We start from the raw sequence: 21712 nt of genomic DNA, 5'->3' as shown, positions 1-21712 counted from the left end.
TTAATAGCAAACTTAAAAAAAAAAAATGCCCCCTAGCCCTAAATAATAGAGGAATCTGCTAATTGGAGCAGATTAAGTAGTGGCAGGACTTTCCATAGGATACCAGTTTTGCTGTATCTTCACATGAGGCCTGGTCCCAAAACCACCTGGAGGTTTACTAGACGTACATTTCCCCTTCACCCAATCCTTCATTGACTTGTAAGCTCTATGTGGTCTTAGCCTGAAGTACAAAGCAGGCCCTTGAAAGAAACATAAACCTGATGATGGTACTGGTGCTGTGGTGAGAAAACAATGAGCCTGGAAACATAACTCTAGGGCACCTGTCCTGCTTGTAGTCTGACATGGAAAGGCCACCATCTGCTGTTACAGTATCTACATCTGACCGGAGCCCTCAAAGTGGATGAACTTCTGTTCCAGGCATACAAACTGTACTGGCAGTAGCCCATTATACACTAGCTGAGAAGCCTAAATCTAGGGTAGCTGGTTGGATGCTTTGGAACATGAGCAAGAGGAAATTATAAAAGAATCTGTAAATGCCAGAGCAAGATATTGGTTGATGTGATAGCTGTCAGATGGTAGACAAAATGCATAACATTGATAATAGGGTTAGGAAAATGATCTCAGGATTCATAACATCTCAGGATGTGTATCTGGCTGGAAGAATTACTCCTCTGCTTTTTCCACATACTGCCTCTGATCCTAGATGAGATGCTTTTGCTTGACAAGGCATTATGTCTGTGCTTACACGTCATTACTGCAGCAAGGGACTTCATCCTTCATCTCAGCTTTTACAAGACAATGGAACAAATATAGAAGGATGTGAGGCTGGGACCTAAAATTATGTATGGAGTAAAGTTGTGTCTGGCACCTTCTACCCTGGCCAAATGCAGATATTGGAAGACATAATTATCACACTTTGTGAAGATAACAAAGTGTCTTTCCCTTCAATTTGCAAGTTCATGCAGAAAGCATGGGCAAGACCCTTGCTGGGGCTCTCTAGCAGGTTGAACCACTACTGCCCAATATATTTGAGTGAGGTATCCCCACCCAGAAAACAAAACCTTTTTTCCTTAAGTAGCAGCAAGAGGTGAGTAGCAGTTTCCTCAAGCTGTAGGTCCTCTACTTGTACATGAGGGGGCTGCTGCTTGCCCCCATCCTCACTTGCTATATATATCTATCTATCTCTATAATATAAATGTCTAGTGGCGTGTGTTAGTCTGTGTGTGGAAAAAATAAAACCAAGCTGCAGCGCCACCTGCTGGGCGGAGTTATACACTGACCTACTAAATTCTTAGTGTGTGTGGAAAAAAAAAATTCAGAAAGGGCTGAAATTTGGTATACTAAGATGTTATTAATTTGTTAATTGTTAAAAGTGTTTATAAAGACTTAAAAAAAATATATATATATTTCTTGAAGGAGAAGTGACAGTTGGGAGTGGTTGGTGGTTGCCGGGGGTGACAGTGGGGAGTGGTTGGTGGTTGAGGCCTGGGCTATGGCCCAAATGCATGACAAGAACCTTTTTAACACCTTAAGTAGCTTGATTTGACTAGAATGCATGAGTATCATGCATTGGTTAACTTGTGTGTGTATATATATATATATATATATATATATATACACACACACACACACACACACACACACACACACACACACACACACCCACACCCCCCCCCACCCATCACTTTATTAGGTACACCTGCTTGGGAATACAGACACCTAGTCAGCCAATAATGTGCATCAATTCAATGCATAAAAGCATACAATAATGGTCAAAATGTTCAGTAGTTCAGACTAAACACCAGAATTGGGAAGAAATGTCATCTGAGTGACTGACCGTGGAATGATTGTTGGTGTCAGAAGGGGGTGGTTTGAGTATCTCAGAAACTGCTGCAGATCTGATATTTTCACAACAATCTGTTTAAAGAGAACTGCAGAAAACAAAAAAACCTCCAGTGAGTTGGAGTTCTGTGGGCAAAATCTTCATCTTAGTGAGAGAGGAGAATGGCCAGACTGGTTCAAGCTGACGGGAAGGCGACAGCAACTCAAATAACCATGTGTTACTATAGTTGTGTGCAGAGTGTCTCTGAACACATGGCACATTGGACCTTGAAGTGGATGCACTACCCATACTGAGTCTCACTACAGTGGGCACTGGCTCACTAAACCTGGACAGTTGAAGATTGGAAAAACTTTTGACTGTTTGTCAAATCTCAAATTCTGCTGTAACATTCAGATGGTAGAGTCAGAATTGGAATAAACATGCAGCCATCTTGCTTTGTGTCAGTGGTGCAGGCTGATGGTGGTGGTCTAATGGTTTAAGGGATGATTTCATGCACACATTAGGACTTTTAATACCAATTAAGCATTGTTTAAATGCCACAGCCTACCTGCATATTGTTGCTGACCATGTGCAACCTTTTATGACTTACAACAGGAAAACGCACCATGTTACAAAGTTCATGTCACCTCAAAATGGTTTCATGAACATGCTAACTAGTTTATTGTGCTGCAGTGGCCTCCACAGTCACCAGATTTCAATCCAATAGAGCATCGTTGGGATCCCCAGTGATTATCTGGAGGAAGAGGTAGCATCTTATGCTTTGTCTGAACTCTTGTGTAAATCTTTGTAAGTGAAGCTTTTGGCCTCACTCTGAACCTCTAGTTTACTTTAATTGTAATATATATTAATTTTTGGCCATACAAGTCACTGTCAGAAGAACATAATGTGAAGTGAACTCAAAGTGGGGGGTTTGGAGGTACTGAAGGGGCGCCTCTGTTGCTGGATAACTTCAAAGGGAGCTGGCCACAGTCGTTGTGAGCTGTGCATGGGGTACCCCAAACAGCGGCTGCAGGAATGGCGGTCACTGCTTCACCGCACTCCGGAGGATGCGGTGAAGTGCTGGGAGAGGAATTTAGTAAGTCACGGTGGGTCCCAGGGATGGCTGCTTCTTTAAGTATAGGGGTTGCCTTTATGTTTCTTTTAGGGGGACTAGGTCAGATGTGTGTTACTCTTTGTCTCTCCATCTGTAAGCATGAAACTTTAACTAAAATATACAGTATTATCTCATATTCTAGGCACAATTAGGCAAAAACACTATTTAAAGATACAGTTCATTTTATCTTTTATGCATTGTTTTCAGTAATAAGTTAAACAGCTATATATGAAGTACAACATATCACAAGTACTTGTTAACATTTCTTGAATGCAATTAGTAGGCAATTTTTTATACCTATATTATTCTTCAGCCATAGAAACGGCTGTTGCGGGTCCATAGGTAATAATAAACTGCAACAGCTGCTGGTGGCATTCTCTCAGGTACTTATCTCTCTGATGCAAACTTCTCTCATCAAGGACATCAACAGGGAAGACAGGATTCTGAGATACACAGAACACAGAGCTGCCTGCACAAAACACACACATTACACTACTTAGATCACTTAAAGGACCACTAAACAAAAAAAACCACAAAAAAACAGAACACATTGTTTATATAAACGAGCTACTAACAATATTTATATATCTGTAAAAGTATAAGAAGCTTACTAGAACACAAAATAAGTGTGATACAGTAATTGCAGGGGTTAGGGAGATATTTCTTTTTACAGCACAGACTTCATGTCAGTAAGCACCCTGCGGACAGTCTCCATAATGCTCCCCTGGCAGAAAATGGCTAACGAAGAACGATGTATGGGTGTATGAGCTTGTGCTGTACTTTGCTGGTGTGCAAGCAATGGCCCCTCCTCCACATACTTTTTTGTGACTAATAATCCATAGTCATAAGTCTGCAAAGTCCCCTAAGGACCACTTTTGAGATTTAAAGCCAGCTCATCAACCCAAGTATTTTAATATACTCTGTGCAGTAATCCTCCAGGTATTTTACAATAGTCAGCAGTAACATTTCTGAAATATATTGGTATATTTAGAGAAAGCCCCTTATACTAATCTCACTTTATGTTTTGTCAGGGACATAGTTGGAGCCCAGAATTCCAAGGATAATTTGTGGGCCACAAGCTGCTGCTCTAAGGGCCCCTATTATCATCAAGGGAGGGCTGGCAAACTTCAGCCCGGGGGCGACTCGACTCAGCAGCCTATTGTAAAGGAAAAAAATGCAGATGGCCCAGTGACCCAGTCCAAGGTAGCCCATTATGGGACCGGCCCGGGGGCAGATGCCCCCCTGCCACCCAGCCCAGCCTGCCGCTGATTATCATAGACCACCACATGTTAGAAAGAGAGAGTAGTCAAAACATTCCACAGCAGAATTATTACCCAAATCAAAGAACACTGAAACCGAATAATTGAATAGACACAAGGTATATTATGCACACTACTACATTATATGGAGTGGAATGTTTAGAATAAGTAACAGAAATTCACACCTTATATAGGCTGTGTAAAACTGATATAACCAATAACATGTAACAGTTCATGTATATATATTTTTCCAGTATAAATGCCACAAAGCAGCGAGCATACCAAACTGGAAACAACAACATAAACCTGATTCTTTGCTATCAAAGACTGATCACCACCAGACAGGTTTGTGAATGTATGCCATGTCTCCATCAAAGAAGATTTTTGAGGAACTTGGAAGAAGAGTTGTCGACGCTCATCATCAGGCTGGAAAAGGTTACAAAATGATTTCTAAAGACTTTGGTCTTCACCAATCCAATGTCAGACAGCTAGTGTACAAATAGAGACCATTGTTGTTCTCTGCAGGAGTGGTCACCCAACAAAAATCACTTAAAAAGTACGGCATATAATATTTCAGGAGGTTACACAGAATCCCAGGGTAACATGAAAGGATCTGCAGGGTTCTTGCACTGGCTAATGTAAGTGTCATGAATCCACCATCAGGCAAACACTGAACAAGAATATTGTGCATGAGAGGATAGCAAGGAGGAAGCCACTATTCTCCAAGAAGAACATTGCAGATTGTTTAAAGTTTGCTATTGACCACCTGGATGATCCAGAAGACTACTGGAATAATGTTCTGTGGATGTGTATAAAATAGAACTCCTTGGCTTAAAAGAGAAATGTTATGTTTGGAAAAAACAAACATTTCATCCCAAACATAAGAAACTCATCCCAAGTGTGAAACATGGTGGTAGCAGTATCATGGTTTGGGACCATTTTGCTGAAACGGGCCATGTCGGCTTGTCCTCATTGATGGAACTGTGAATATGATTGTATCAGCAAATTCTACAGAAGTGTGTCACGGTAATCGTTCGTGAACTTGGAATGTCCGAGACAAAGCCCTGACCTTAATACAATCCTAATGTTGAGGCAGGATGTTCATACAAGAAAGGCCGCCAACATCCATAAGTTGAAGCAGTTCTGTAGTGAGGAATGGGCCAAAATTCCTTCAAGTCGATGTGCTGGACGGATCAACAATTACTGTAAATGTCATTTCTGCTTAAGAGAGGAGGGGGGTTCATACCAGTTACTGAAAGTATAGGTTCACATCCTTTTTCCAACAAATAAATTTAATGTTGGATCATTTTGATTAATAAATGATTGAAAAGTATATAATTTGTGTGTTATTTGATTTGTTGGGTTCTCTTTGTCTATTTTTATGACTTGGATGAAGATTTGAATATATATCAGATCATTATAAAGGGTTCACAAACTTTCTAGCACCACTGTAAAACAGTAAATGTATTTCCAGTAGGAAAACTTTATACAGAAGTATTTGCAATATCATTGAAAAAATATTGTACAATCATTTGAGCACCATTAAATTCTCTGATTCCAAATTTATTACAGACAAATGTGTTTAGTTTTATCTTTAGGGGCTCCTTTGCAAGAAGAGGATTGTGCTTTACTCATAGTAGCTAAGTCAACAGTTTTAGTTATACGTTTATCCCTTCCCATAAAAATAAATAAATAATTAAAAGAAAATGGGATTATAAGGAGCTTTAAACTTGCTCCAATTATTGTATTGTTTATTAAGAGCACAGTCTTAATTATAGCTTGGTTAACATATTTTTTTGGGAACAGTAATCTCATCTTCTATATATTGTAGATAATATTTATAATGTGGTGTAAAAATATAATTCAGCAAACTTTTTGTTCCTAAAACATCAAAGGTGCGTGCGTGCGTGCGTGCGTACTAAAATGCCTAAAAAGTGGAGGTGTTGCTCATAATAATACAGTAATATATTCTAGAAAGCTATTACTTTCTATAATGTATAAGATAGGCAGCATGGTGGCTAAGTGGTTAGCACTTCTGCCTCACAACACTGGGGTCATGAGTTCAATTCCCGACCATGGCCTTATCTGTGTGGAGTTTGTATGTTTTCCCCGTGTTTGTGTGGGTTTACTCCGGGTGCTCCGGTTTCCTCCCACACTCCAAAAACATACTAGTAGGTTAATTGGCTGTTATCAAAATTGACCCTAGTCTGTGTCTGTGTGTGTGTATGTGTTAGGGAATTTAGACTGTAAGCTCCAATGGGGCAGGGACTGATGTGAATGAGTTCTATGTACAGCGCTGCGGAATCAGTGGCGCTATATAAATAAATGATGATGATGATGATATATGATAGCTGGAATCTGGTTGCTATGGGAACACTTCCACTTTTTCTTTTTAGACATTTTAGTAAATCCACCCCTAGACCTCTGATTAATAGTAATCTGCATGAGCTCATATGAACAGCAGTCTGGGTTGCGTTCCATTCAGATACAGATAAGTCTCATTAAGCCCATGTATGCTGAATTTAATGATTCTAACTCCTCTCAGAATCATTTTATTACTCTAATAATGTGGGAGTGCAGCCCTGTCCCACTAGTAACGTGGACACTATGGGCCTGATTCATGTCCAGACGTATGTTGTTTTGTGTAGCGTATCTTGGCGCACGCCCAGAGAGAGATGAACATTACATCAATGGACGCAATTGCTTGAATTTCATGTCCGAACGTAAATCATACTTGCCTACTCTCCCGGAATTCCCGTCAGGGTCCCGAATTTCAGGGAGTCCTCCCAGACTCCCGGAAGAGTAGGCAAACCTCCCGGATTCGGCGAAATTCACGGCATTGAATGTCAAGGCGGGGCTTAATCTCACCATTAAGCCCAAAAGCCCCGCCCCCTCTATTCAATGCCGCCAATTTTATCGTGGGGGAGGGGCTTTGGTGATGCAAAGATGTCAACACGCCCCCTCCTAACCCCTGTCACATAGATCCCGGGGGAGACGTTTTGAAAGTTGGAATGCATGACGTAAATGAAACTTAAGACTCCATAAGACTTAAAAGGTGGGAAAGGGGAGGGAAGGTGCAGAATAATGCAGCCTTTGTACACTAAGGGTATGCCGATGCAGATGCGGCCAATTCAAGTCCTGTGTTTGTCATAAGTACTCTTGTTTTCACCCATAACATTTGCACATCATTTACATTGTAAATGTAAATGCCGACTGATAGTGATGACTGACATGGCATAGTCTTTGAATTATAAAGTACACATATAAGTGCTATTAGCTATCATAGAACAACTGTGTGTAACTAAAATAGATTATAAAAATGCATTGTGTGATAACTCCAGATTCCCACCCGGTTGTAATCTGAACTCCTTTGAAGCATGGAAAGAAAGCGGTATTTGATTCCTTTTTCCATATATGGTGGCAATGTCCAAAACTAGCTTCATTCTGGTTAGAATGAAGACATTTTGCATTCATCCTGCTACATCTCAATGTTCCCCTCTCCCCCATTATTTTCCTCCTCCCTCTTGGGATCCCAACAGCCACTAATCACCAAAACTAGATGTTTAGGTGTATCTTTTCAGCAGCCACCTGCAAAATAGCCGCTGGTTGAAAACAACCCCATGAACCATCAGTGCAAATAGTCATCAACATAATTTGGCATATATATATATATATATATATATATATATATATATATATATATATATATATTCTTCGTAATACCATTAAATCGTTTAATAATGTACGGGAACCACGGGCCTCATATTTTCACATTCACCTTCCTTTCTTTTTATTTATTTTTTCTCTCCTACCTACCACCTCCACTCCAAGGCAGCAAGCCACAGTGGCACCTTACCTCCTGTTCTATTTTTATTTCCTGCTCTCTTTCTGTTTTGTTATTAAAAAATGGATTTGTACACCTTACTTTCAAATTTCTATACTGACAAGGTATTTCAATTTTGTGAAATTTTGCTTGTATCTATTACGTGTTACAAGTTTAATAATTTAAGGGATGCAATTGCACTGTTGACATCTTATTTACCACTGTCAAATGTTGTTATCTGCTGCTATGTGAATAAACAAAGTTTGTTTATTTTGTTTGTTTTTTAGAAATGCATTGTGTGCACAGTACACATTGAAATCAAGTTTATTTATGTATTTAATGTAAAAAAATATATAAAGAAAATGTATATTTGAAAATATTTATAGAAATGACTGTAAAGAGTTATTTTATTTTATATTACAACATTTTTTATGTGTACGCATGTGAGCTTTTATTGTACTTATTCTGCAGTCCGTTTAGGCAGACTATACTTCCAACCAGATTAAAATCAAAATGTATCTTGAGATGCGCTTGGATTTTTCAGAACAACACTCAAATTCCATGCTCTTTTTTAAAACGCAACTTATGTGCAAGTTGCTTACGGAACTGAATGAAGTCCCATATAGTTGGGAACTTCCCACTATTTCCTTTATGTATGCTATTGTAACCTTATAAACAGGTATTTTCAGAATGGGTGGTCAGAATACGCAATAGTGGATGGTTCCGATTTGCTATTGACTGTGGGGAGCAGTCTAGACTAATGGTCACATATGATTTAAATAATCTTCACTCTGTAAGTGCATTTTTACTGTATAAATAAATTAAAAGTATCTATTTAATAATATTAACTTAAATAATAACAAAATAAATCACTTGATTTATGGATGATATTTCTATTTTAGTTTACTGATCTCCTGTACTTACATATCATATAATATTTTCTCCACCGGAGGGTGTCCCAGCCCAGCCCAGAGTTATAAAACTTATAATAGGGTTTTCATTTTTTAGTCAGACATGTCAAACTTCACAGTGCATTGCAATTAGTTCACATGTATGTTACATACCTTCACAGTGAAAATACAGACAAAATGTGAATTAACTGCTGTGGAAGCAAGTTCCGGTTGAAGAACCATTTTAAAAACATTTCAAGAATATTTTGAATTTAACATACATGTGTGTCATTATTTAACAGTATACGAGAATGTTTAAATAAGTAGAATAATGCACAACTTTACCGTGTTTCAATGTAAGAGAGGCTTCAAATAATAAAATTGCAATCAAAGCATCTTCTTCTGTCACTTCCCTTCGCAAACTTAATTTTGTGTGTGCTTCTGATATTGAATATCTAGAACACATGTTTATACAAGTGTTGTTAAAAATTGGGTTACAGTTATTTAAAGGCTATTAGAAGCTAAAGACGAGGTAAGGAGATTCATTCAGAGTTGAGTTTTATTGTAATTTTCGAACAGTTTAGCCGTAATTGAATGTTAAATGTATATATTTTCCCTTTTAACATACAGTATTTTTAAAAGTGTGTTTACTTTGGGGGAAAAAAAAAATCTCCTTTTGACCTCCATTTACCTGAACTGAGCCACCAGAGCAGGTGGAGGAGAGCCATTGGTGTCCTGAACCCTTCCTAAAGATTTAGCCCCTGATGTATAGATGGATGCAAAAAACACACATTGAAGTAAATTATGCTCGAAACAACACAAATTTACTTGTGTATGCAGAGCTGTATGTATCTAAAGATATGTGCGGCTCAGCACACTATGTTACAAGCATGTACTGCATTAAGATACGTTTAAAGCATATCATCATGGAGTAGAGATGACAGTCGTCTTCATCAATTACTACCAGTACATAGCCTAGGATGGGGTCCTCCTCAAAGAGCCACTACAAGCACTAGGCTATGACAGGTTGGGCTGGTGTCACAATACCAGGGAGACCCGGAGCATTGTGTCTCCCTGCCATATTGTCACTCAGCCTTTTCATCACAGGACTGAATTCACTGCAAATTACAGTGGACATGAGTGTTAGTGTGGTGTACTACCAGTTTATGACACTAGGGGGTAAATGTATGAATCTCCGGATTCTTCATCTCCGGCGTGTTCAGCCTCTTCAGCGCTTAAATTTAAAGCGAAGAGGCTGAACACGCCGGAGATGAAGAATCCGGAAATTCATACATTTACCCCTAGGTGGTGATATTAAAAAGAACATTGAGCACTTATATATAAAGTTACTTCTTGGCTGCTTCTGTAGTTAGGAGATCTTTATGCTGAATAAAATCTGTGTTGACTGTTACTGCTGGTACTCCTGTCTGCATTCTGACCACTGCACAACAGTTACTCAAATTATGGACACAACTGTGTCTGTTGAACCTTTAGCTTATTTTCAAATTGTTTTTTTTTTTCCAGTATATGTGGGTTTTTTGGAGAAAATTTAAGTGCAAGTGTCTCTCCAGAGCTTTACTCTGCTTTACTAATACTACTGGTTGATGGCTTTTTTTATTGTAGAGTGGACCTTAGTTGAGACAGCAGATATGTGTTTAATTATCAACTATAAAAGTTTGCTTTGAAAGACCAGTCATTACTATATGTGTTCACATGTTAAGTATGTTACCAGTACTATGCTGTAATACATGGACATAACTATATATTACCAGGCCCCTTAGCTCAGTTTTGAGGGGACCCTAATTATCCAGCACCCAACACCCAGAAAAAAAACAAATCTATTAAGGCCTCAAACAGTCATCTGGTCCAGATGCACCTGAGAATGACAGGAACCACTTCCATAGACTGCTCACAGCAGATGCATCCACTGGTGGATAGACTAATAGCATACAGGTGTTTTGAGCAGCCTACGGAACTCTGTGCTTATATCCTGATTTCCTCTACTTAGGAGGCAGTGTAAGCTCTGGATTCGTCCTCTGAATGCTGTGTAAAGAATTTACCACTTATACTGCTTAATACATCCAGGGAAACACAGGGTAAAAATGCAGAGTTCCCTCAGCTAATATACATGGGCGCTCATGTGCTGTTTGGGGCCTGAATCACACTGGGCCCCTTGTTTCTCTGGGTCAGTGGTGGCAGCCACATGGGCTGCTATGGCTATTGCTGTATATTCATACCACACATAAAATAAACATACTCACAGATGTCGTAGTGCAGATGTTGGAATTTTAATTCCAGTCATGTCTGTTCTTACTCTCCTGCTTGCCAAATAATAACCATGTAGTAGTGCTTCTGCTTGGGAGCTAAATACCACTTGTAAATTCTTTGCATAAGCAATAAGCTAAATAAGTAAATGTAAACTTGAGTTAACATTCCGCAATCGCCCTAAACTTCACTTATGACCATGACAAAAATGCTACAAAAAATATCATTACATATGTGGATTTTTACTAGAACATGACAAATTGTTCTGCAAGTAATCAGTACAAATACATTATGCAGGTGGCAGGATCTGTAGAGTAAGGTTTTAGCTGTCAACTTGTTATATGCATTACCCTGACATTAGCCTAATAGACAGCTGAGCATTATGTGAATGCAAGGGCTACTCAGGGGCAAACGCAGGATTTGTAGAGGGGGGTTTCCACACTATGCCACCAGTGGGCGTGACCAGCATTCATGGGGGCATGGTTATAATATTAGACAGTGCTTGGCTGCTCTCCAACTCTTCCTATCCCTATAATATACATGGGCAATGCTGCATGCACTACTGGTAGGTGCACGCAGCTCTCCTTTTTCAAGCAGAGCTATGGGAAGCGGGGGCAGGGTCCAGCGACCTGAATTATACAGTGCCCCAGGCTTGGAGGGGGGGTTTCCAGGCACTAGGTTTGCCTATGTTACTTACTACCATAGTTGGGGGCGGATTAGGAACTTAAAGTGGCCCTGGGAAAAAAACGTAAAGTGGCCTCTTATAGACAGGACCAAGTCAATTATACGTGGGGTCAACACAAAACTAGGCAGGGTTAGCACATTGTTAGCCCTTGCCACATCGGTGGCAGGCAAGGCCAATGCAACACGTAGTGGGCAGATTCAGCACACCACACATGCATTGGCTACAGTTAGTGGTGCTGTCACAACTATATTCGTACCTGCTATTGTTGGCGCAACTCAGAGGAAGGTGCGGAGTCTAACGTGCCCCTGGTATTCACCAGGGACCCCCGCAAGGAGGTATGGGCTCCGCTGCAGGGACAAGCAGGTCGCGGTCCTTCCACGAGTCAACAGGGAGATACAAGAGAGGTGTGAAACAGGCCGGGTCAGTAACGTTCTGGAACAGGAGGTACACAAGGATATCCGGAGGGATGGTGAGGCAAGCCAGGTCAGCAACGTTCAGGAAGCGCAGTACAAGGGGAGATCCAAGAAGAGGTAGTCAAACGGTCCGGGTCAGAAAGGTCACAGGCAAACGAGGAAGGTCAGGAACAATATAGAACTGGAAACACTGGTAATCACAGGAAACGCTGGAGGCAGGAAGACCTGATACTCTGGCACTGGTAGGAGGGCCAGAAGTTGTTTAAATACTACAGTGCCTCAATAGAAATCAGCGCTGCAGCTCTGTCACTGATCAGCGTCGAGAGATCCGCTCATAGCGTCCCGTTGCCTAGCAACGGGGCACGCTTAGTGTGATGTGGACGGGCGGCCGAAAGTGATGCGTCTGATTGCTAAGCAACCAGACGCGCTGGGCGAGATGACAGGTGGCCGTCCCAGAGAGATCGAGGGACGGCGCCTGACAGGTGCAGCTTAATACAGAAGCAGGAGCTTCCCAAGGTTAGCATTAACATTATAGTAGTTGTCTCTGGGAAGTCCTTTCTGTTGCATGAAGCGCGGCCACTATCATTCTAACTGGGTCTTATAAGTGGGTCAATCTCCCACTGATTCTAAACTCTACCTAGCGGTTTAAAAAAGAAATGGAGGGGGGAAATCACATTGCCTCTGCATACCTGTATGCAAAACTTTGAGATGTCCCAACCATGGTGGTGAACTGTGATTACTTGTAAACACTAGCATCAGTAATTCAACAAATGCTTTTTCTGTGTAACCTTAACACAAATACGCCATGCAAAAGGTAATGAAATACAAAGTAGGTATTATATTGCTTTCAATGATAATTTTGCCAGTATTAGTGATAGATGTACAATATAGAGAGCATGCTAGAGACCGCCATATGATACAAAGAGCATGCTAGTGACCGCCATACAATACAAAAAGCATGCTAGTGACCGCCATACAATACAGAGAGCATTTTTGTGACTGACACACAATATCATCTCCATCATTAATTAACCCCTCCTCAAAATCATGAACTATTTTAGCAACTCCATTCAACATCAGTAACCAATTATAATTAATAAATTCCCTCATCCTCATTATTAATTAACTCTTACATCATCAATTCATTTCATTCATATTCATTAACCCCCTTATTACCTCCCTCACCATAATTAACTCCATAAGGGGTCCATTAACCCCTTCACCCTCATAATCAAACCCAAACCCGCTGTAACAATAGACTGCACAACCCCTACAAGGAGAGGAGCGGCCAGCCTTTTTTTTCTTTAATAACCAAGTGACCGCGGACTGCAAACAAACCTCCCCCCACACTTAGGCATGCACGTGGAAGAAAAAAAATAGAGTAAAGGTAAATGAAAAAAAAACTTTAGGCTGCCTCTGGGCAGTCTCTTGTGGCCAACGGCCTCCCAGGAGAAGTTTCGGTAAGTCTTATGTCCAATCCTTCCTGATCATAGTCATTTTCTCACATAATTTAACAACTACTGTACAAGCCAAAACAAAAAATGTGGAAATCTTTAAAGAAGCCACAGATTGAGAATGCAGAATTTAGACCAATTACTGTAACATACATTTTGGGCCTGATTTATTAAGGAGAGCTAAACAAAAAAAAAGAGTAAATTTGCACCTGGCCAAAACCATGTTGCATTGGAGGGGGAGGTAAATTTAAAATGTGGGGACAAATTTATAGTTGGGATGGGGCATGTCCTAAATCAACTTTAAATTTCAGTGTAAAATAAAGTAATCAAGTATTTGTGTGTTACGTGAAAAATCAGCCAGTATTTAACTTATGTGCAAATTAATAAACTAATTTGCATTGAAACGTAGTTTGTCCAGGTACAAATGTACTCCTTTTTGCTTTGCTTTCTTTAATGAATCAGGGCCTTGGAGTTTAGCAGAAAGCTGCCATTTAAGGCATAGTTGCCTACTCTCCCGGAATGTCCAGGAGACTCCCGATTTTTTGGGAGTTCTCCCGGACTCCCGAGAGAGCAGGCAAAAAACCCGGAACCAGCATCTCCCCGTTGTTGTAGATGGTGGGGGCGGGGCTAACCGCAGCATCGTGGCCAGAATGTCCTAAGATTGACAGGGGGCAGAGCCTAGCGGCGCACCGTGCGTGGCCACGCCCCCTCAACGGACCCCCTCCTGGACAGCTGGTCTCAAAAGTAGGTAAGTATGATTTAAGGTAACATTGTATGTCTCATTATAAATGAGATCTACATTACTGCTTCATGGGAAGGAGGGTCATTATGGTCAGGGAAGGTGGATATCCCCTTAAATACCAGGCCATAAGCATCTTTATTGCTTATGACTATTGATACTGGTAAAAAAAAAAGCGAAATAAGATATAGAAAACAAGAAATTCAAAGTTAAGGTTGCAGGGAAATATTTAGCAGACAGAGAAAAAGTGTACATTTTGCGCATTTAAACTTTTCAACTTTCCTTTACATCTCATAATTAAACAGTTACTTTACTGTCAATAAAGTACAAAGAGAGGGGGGTTACCCGGACCTTTGAGATAGCTTCAAATGCTCTGACACTTTAAAAGGAGTGTGTTCTCCCATGTAAAACATGGGTTGTAACAGATTATCTATTACTGAATTCTAAAGTGATGCCACTACTAGGAAATTATGAATATTGTGATAGTTGTACATAGTTTTCATGCATTTTATGATACTATAAAATAGTGAGCTCAGAAAAAAACATCATATGTAAAGACTATCCTATATTACACTATATAGGCGTATATTAATGTAATAATAAATAAATACAACTAGTAAGGTCCTTCTTTATGGGTACACTATCAGAAAGGTCAGGCTTACACATAGCACTCATGGATAGACTCTCCTCAGGGATTTGTGTCATTTCTGAATCTAAATATACATTTTCCTCTAATGCCTTATTGTTTTCTTTTTTTTTACATGTAAAAGTATTTGAACACCACTTTTGGAGTCAGAATGACAAGGTCTTGCTTGGTCATGACTGACTTTACAAGAAGATGCCTCAGTGACAGTTGCAGAACTAGCACTCATAGAGAAAAGCGAAGGCCTCATTCTTTCCTTGCCACTGCTACTGTAGAATGGCATGTTGGCAATTTTATTTTTTTCTGCAGATAACTTTGCCTGGATTACAGTTTTTTTTTCTTTACCAAAGTAAAAGGTGTTTTTTTACATTTTTGTTCCCTGACTTAAAATTAAAACACTATGCACTTTAACATAGGCTTCAGCAGATGACGTAGTGGGATTACTATCATCATGACTGGTGCCAGCAGCTGCTTGGTGCTTCTGTGTACTGCTGTGAATCCATTTTGACATCACAGTAAAATGTGACTGCAGATTGTGAAGAAAACTGCCAGCCCTATTATTTCTATTTCAGTAATGACAATTGGCAATGGAGCAACGAAGCGCTCCTGTTTGTGTGTTAGCTATATAACACAGTACAATGTGACTGCAGATTTAAAACAGGACTGCCAGCCCTATTATTTCTATTTCAGCAATGACAATTAGAAATGGAGCAATGGAGCTCTCATGTTTGTGTGTTAGCTATATAACACAGTACAATGTGACTGCAGATTTATAACAAGACTGCCAGCAATATTATTTCTATTTCAGCAATGACAATTAGCAATGGAGCTCTCATGTTTGTGTGTTAGCTATATAACACAGTACAATGTGACTGCAGATTTATAACAAGACTGCCAGCCCTATTATTTCTATTTCAGCAATGACAATTAGCAATAGAGCTCTTCTGTTTCTGTGTGAGCTATAACTCAGTAGAATGTCACTGGAGACTTTGAAGACTTTGAAGAACACTGCTACCCCTCCTCTTTCTTTTCTATGACGCCGACCAACTGCACTAGAGGCTGCAAAGAACCGTGCTACCCCTTCTGTGACTCTCTGTGAAATGGCGCTGGATCGCCATGGAAGGCGGTACTAATAGAATCCAAAACTTGCGAGATCTGACAACATGTGATGACGTTTTCCCTCGTTTTCAATTCTGAGGGCGCACGAAAGTAACGACCCGGTTCTGCTCGGTACTCAGATCTGCTAAGTTCGGGTGGGCTCAGTTCTCGGAGGAGCAAACCTGAGCATCTCTTATGAGAACAGTCCTATTTATCACAATAAATTTGTAGTGGTTTATAACAGAAAAGTGAATTACAACACAGGTATTTCACAGCATAAAAACGTTGGGATCTTATGGATATTTCTTTGTCTTTATCAGAGACATAAACTCAACTTATGATTCTGTAAAGATCTACACAGTATATTATTATTATTAATAATCCTCTGAATTCTACCTCTTCATAGTGTTGTGTTGTAAACAGCTGTGACGCAGGACAGAGAGATGCTCCAGGACTCACTGCTCTTATCAGATTGTGATGTACCAGAGAAACATCACGATGACTGTGAGATGACTCATTGCAGTATACTAATATCCCAAATGCATCCTTGAGGATGGATGGTATCACACTTAAATCCTTTGAAAGAAAGAAATAGAAATATGGAAACAGTACTGTTAAAAAAAAAATGACACGCAGTAATGTAACTAAACTTCATCGGTTTTATTTAGTGTAAAGCTGGATTGTTTTAATTGTAGCTTTCCAGTACTATTGTTTTAATAGTGTAGGAGAGCTACTTACTTCACCTTCCCCGGGGTATATCTGGATAATCTGGAGATTGTCTGAACGTGAGGGATAAAGGAGACAGCTGCTTTGTGACTGAAACCCAGACAGAAAACTTGTAAAGTGGGTAGAACGATAGTGCTGTGGACTGGTAAAGAGATATCTGGGAGAAGTTTGGAAGGTGACGGAGGAATAAAGTAAATATTTTAGTATTTTTTAGGATTAACTTTAACTTTAAATACCCTTAAGTTATCCATGAGCAGGTGGCTGATAGGCATTTGGAGATATAGGCTGATGCAGAGAAAGTGTGTTCAGGAATGGAAACAGAAATCTGAGTGTCATCTGCACATAAGTGACATTGGATCCAATATGATATTATAAGAGAGGTGGAGTACAAAAAGAATAGTAGTAGTGGACTGAGGATCAATCCTTGGGGTACTGCAACCTTGAGAGGCACCATGGAGTATTAGGTTCCGCTGAAGGAAATCCTGAATGACTAGTCGGACAAGAATGATGAACACCAGGAGAGGACAGAATAGAAGATGCCAAGGGAATTAAACATTTGCAGAAGGAGTGGTCAGCAATGTCAATTACATATAAGAAATCCAGGAGATAGAAAGATGTACATTTTTATTTAGCTGTAAGGAGGTCATTCACTACTTTAATGACTGTCATTTTTGTGAAGTGTGCTGGATTGAAAAGGCTTTAGTATGGGTTAGTAGAAGAAAAGAGCAAAATGATCAATCTATTGTAAATAAAGCAACCCAGTAGATTTGAAGCAAAGGAAATTTGTTGGTAGTTGGAAGGAAGGATGAGTCAAAACAGAGCTCCACAATGGATCCAAAGCAAAAAAGCCGAATCACTGGGGATGTAATTAACTCTGAAATCTTCCCTGGATTAACCCTGGGTTCTGGAACATGAATAAGGGGCATCCATGCTGTCTACAGATTCCAAGTTCGCACAAACAATCTCCTGAAAGGAACCTATTCACTACTGATGAAATCAGCAGAGACATTGTTCCTGGTTTACCCCCTTCATTGCTGCTCTGCAGAAGTTTGTACTCGAGGTGGCACTCCCAATAGACTGTGGCTGGACTTCTGGACCCACCAGCCCAGGTTTCATTTATTGGCTCAAGCCGGTACTTGGCGCACTCGGAGAATAGAAAAAAGAAAAGGTTAGCTCTGCACCAGCTTATGGACCTTTCTCACTATTAATATACAAATATTACTATGTTGTGAGAGGATGCTTCATTCAACATGAGGGATATCATTTTCAAAAAAAGGAAGATAACAAGAGTTGAATGTTGAGTGAGTCTTGGCGGGATTAACTTGTATTGACCATGCTGGTCCTTGCCTCTTCTGTAACTGAGGAATCTGGAGGGGACCAAGGGCTAAAAAGTCACACTGTTCACCTACTGAATCACTTGTGAAACCTTAATATTCACTGTAGAACCATTTGGAATTTACATTAAACACACAAATGTTCCAGTGTACATAGCAAGCCTCATGCTCTATGTAAGTTAATTAAAAATGCAGCATTCTCCCCAAGGCCCATTGTGCAAACAGAAAACACTTGTTCAGATTACTTACCATCTGACCAATGAAGATATTTTCCCTTTGATTACACTTCTTAGAAGATGAATCTGCATATGACCAAAAATTGCACTGGATAGGAATGAATATCTGGTGATCACCACTGTTACCATATTTCTTCCCCGGTATGAATACCGTGGTGTTTCTGCTCTCCAAAACTAAGGAGAAACACACTAATATACTAATCATAGGTTATTTGCATATCACCAGCAATGAACAAGACTGAAACACAGATGCTTATTTTGCTACACAATAGTTAAAGAACAATTAAGCCCATTGTTGGGCATATGAACATACCATAAATAAGATAAATTAAATAAATGACATAATAGCTCAGTAAAAATAAATAAATGGATATGCAGAAACAGTCTCTTTGAGGACACATCATTTGTTCTTCTGGGCAAGTAAATTTGTCTCCTTAAATAATTGCAGGAAAACCACAACAGCAAAATGTTATCATGGAAAATTACACATTAATGATAAATCTATTCAGCTATCTTTTTGTTGTCTGATCAAATGTAATATATTAAAGCTGTGTAGAAAAGTGGGGCAGTATACACAACCGTAAAGCTTCATGTGTTCAATAGGTAAGCTTGCAGTCTTCTAATTTACTGACCCGGTAGAAAAAATGTTTTGTACAGGTAGGTGGATTAAAAAACAGAGAGTCATAAGCAGAGAGGTCTTGAAATGAATTACTAAAATGAAAATCAAATAATCACTTGTGCTTCTCTCTATGATATTTTTTGCCATATCAGCAGGCTACTTTTATTCATAGACTACATGGGATTCCTTTATGTGCTGTTTGTGGAGGTAATCTTCAAAGTGCAAAACGGCTGAGGCACAGCGCATCATGAGTCCCTGAGGAAAGTAATGTACTGAAACGTTGGAATGGATTAAATATACCTTTTTGATACATCTACAGGAATCTATTTATTGAGTTATTGTACTATCCATACAAGTGGAGTACTGAGGAAGGCAATAGGGATATGTACACTTGCTATTCAGGAGTGCCAAGCACCTGGATAATATATATATATATATATATATATATATATATATATATATATATATATATATATATATATATATATATTATATAATGTAAATAAAATATATTAATTGTTCTGTTAGGAATGTCTTAAAACCAATTTCCTACATTTTACTGGTTCTGCTGCCTGAGACATCTGCCCCTTATTCTGCCTAATATAGTGCAACCTATAGCCAGGGCCGCTGCCAGAAGTTTAAGACAGACTGTAATTGTATAAAAAAAAGGTGTATTTAATCCACTCCAACGTTTCAGTACATTACTTTCCTCAGGGACACCATGAGTCCCGAGGAAAGTAATGTACTGAAACGCTGGAGTGGATTAAATACACCTTTTTTATACAATTACAGTCTGTCTTAAATCCTTGAGTGCAGCCTCACCTGGGATATATATACATACATATATATATATATATATATGTTGGATCAATTCTATATATGGTACCATTTTTATATGCAGTCTCTTATCTATACTGATTTTAAATGCAGTCTCCTGTCCATATTGAGATTGGAGACCGCATTCACCACTATAGAGTTAGTGGTGTGTGCATCATGTAAGGAAAGAGGAGAGGGATATGGAGGTGATTGAGAGGAGGCGCTACCCATGCCCTCCATGATGCTGGCCATACCACCTCTGGCAACATGGTGCTGTTCACAATAGGCCCTTCATAAATTTTGGTCTCCAAGCTATTGTAGCTCATAATGTGGCCCTGCTCAACCTTTTACCCATTTCCTACCTACATTCCCTCCCCCCTGCCTGCTTGACTGTATCTCTTCAACTTGTCCATCTATACTGGTACTTTCCCTTCAGTCTTCAAACATACATTTATCTCTATTACTCTCAATATACCATCTCTGACCTTACCTCCCTCTCCAGCTATCGCCACATTTCTCTCAACCCATTTGCTTCCGGCTTCCACCCAATACACTGCACACAGACTGCCCTCACTAAACTGACCAATGATCTACTGACAGCTAAGACAAAAATTTTGTACTCATCCTCCTTGACTTGACTTTTCCACTTTTGATGCAATTATCCACACTCCACTTCTGTACACCACCCAGTCCATTTGCATTTGTAGTACTGATTCAACTCCAACCTTTCTAAATGCTCATTCAGTGTCTTCTCTTTTGACACATCCGCCCCTATGTCTGTTGGTGTTTCTCTAGGCTCTGCTCTTCGCCGCTTGCTTTTCTACCTTCATACATCTTCTTTTGGTGACCCAAATCTACCTCTCCTCCTGTTAGGGTTCAGCCGTTTGTTCCCTGCATTTTGCCTTCTGTCAAGTCATTAATGGTCTATCAAAACAGTAATGCTTTTCTTTTTTTCGTTTTTGGTTATTTCATCTTTGTTATTAGGCTTAAAAATCATCTATGTTTTGAGCTTCACGATTAACTGTTTTCTGTGTAGATGTGTCTCCCTCTGAAGAACTGTTCCCTGCATCATTGCTTTCAATCCAGTCTGAATTGCAGTGCAGATGTGTCTTCCCTGAATAGCTGATTGGTGAGATGTACCATTTAAAGACCCCATTTGCATTCATGACTGGTCAGTGCTAGAGTTTGATAGGAAGAAATTGAATAAGATGCAGTAGCCTGACATTGCACCAGTTCCTGTTACAGCATTTCATTTGTATCCTGACTTCTGGACTGCACCATAAAGTTTTGCTGGTTCTGATTGTGTTCAGATTGGACTCCTAATATCTGGTTGCATCATTTGAGACTGTTTCTGGTTGTCTCATGGCTTTTGTCTACTGGACTGCATCTACAAGCTATTCAAATAGAGCTCAACTCAGAATCCTTAGGCAGTGGCAGATCCAGGGGGGGAGCGGGGCGATCGGGGCGATCGCCCCCCCTAGCAGGGGCTCGCTGCCGACAGCTACACACTGTGCAGGTCCGTTCAGCAGTGACAGTGTGCTGCCCGAATGCTCTGATTGTGTTTTTGTGTTCTAAATCCCCCCCCCCCCCTACATCGCCCGGGGTATAGTAATTTCCTAGATCCGCCCCTGTCCTTAGGCATGGACTGTGGCAACTGTGCTTTGCTCACACAGAGGGGATTCACAGTGATTACTGGACTATGTGTTTATTTGCATCAGTATTGCTTCAAAAGACATTGTGCATTATCTTGCCGTACCTAAAGACCTTATAATCTGC

The 21712-nt window shown here is 39.9% G+C and overlaps 1 protein-coding gene across 1 annotated transcript in view; it reads right to left on the bottom strand.

The window, feature by feature from the left end:
- Positions 1-3138: 3138 nt before the first annotated feature.
- MCMDC2 (minichromosome maintenance domain containing 2) overlaps positions 3139-21712 on the bottom strand; it is a 37091-nt gene continuing 18517 nt past the window's right edge. The window contains exons 10-14 of the mRNA XM_075211379.1: positions 18515-18675; positions 16602-16781; positions 11170-11309; positions 9254-9363; positions 3139-3405 (exon numbers count right to left, since the gene is read on the bottom strand). Coding sequence (XP_075067480.1) covers positions 3239-3405; positions 9254-9363; positions 11170-11309; positions 16602-16781; positions 18515-18675 — 758 coding nt within the window. The 3' untranslated portion in view covers positions 3139-3238. The remainder of the gene's footprint in view (positions 3406-9253; positions 9364-11169; positions 11310-16601; positions 16782-18514; positions 18676-21712) is intronic.

Source organism: Mixophyes fleayi, chromosome 5 (genome assembly GCF_038048845.1).
Source record: "Mixophyes fleayi isolate aMixFle1 chromosome 5, aMixFle1.hap1, whole genome shotgun sequence".
Taxonomy (NCBI): Eukaryota; Metazoa; Chordata; class Amphibia; order Anura; family Limnodynastidae; genus Mixophyes; species Mixophyes fleayi.
This window is presented reverse-complemented; position numbering and strand designations above follow the sequence as displayed.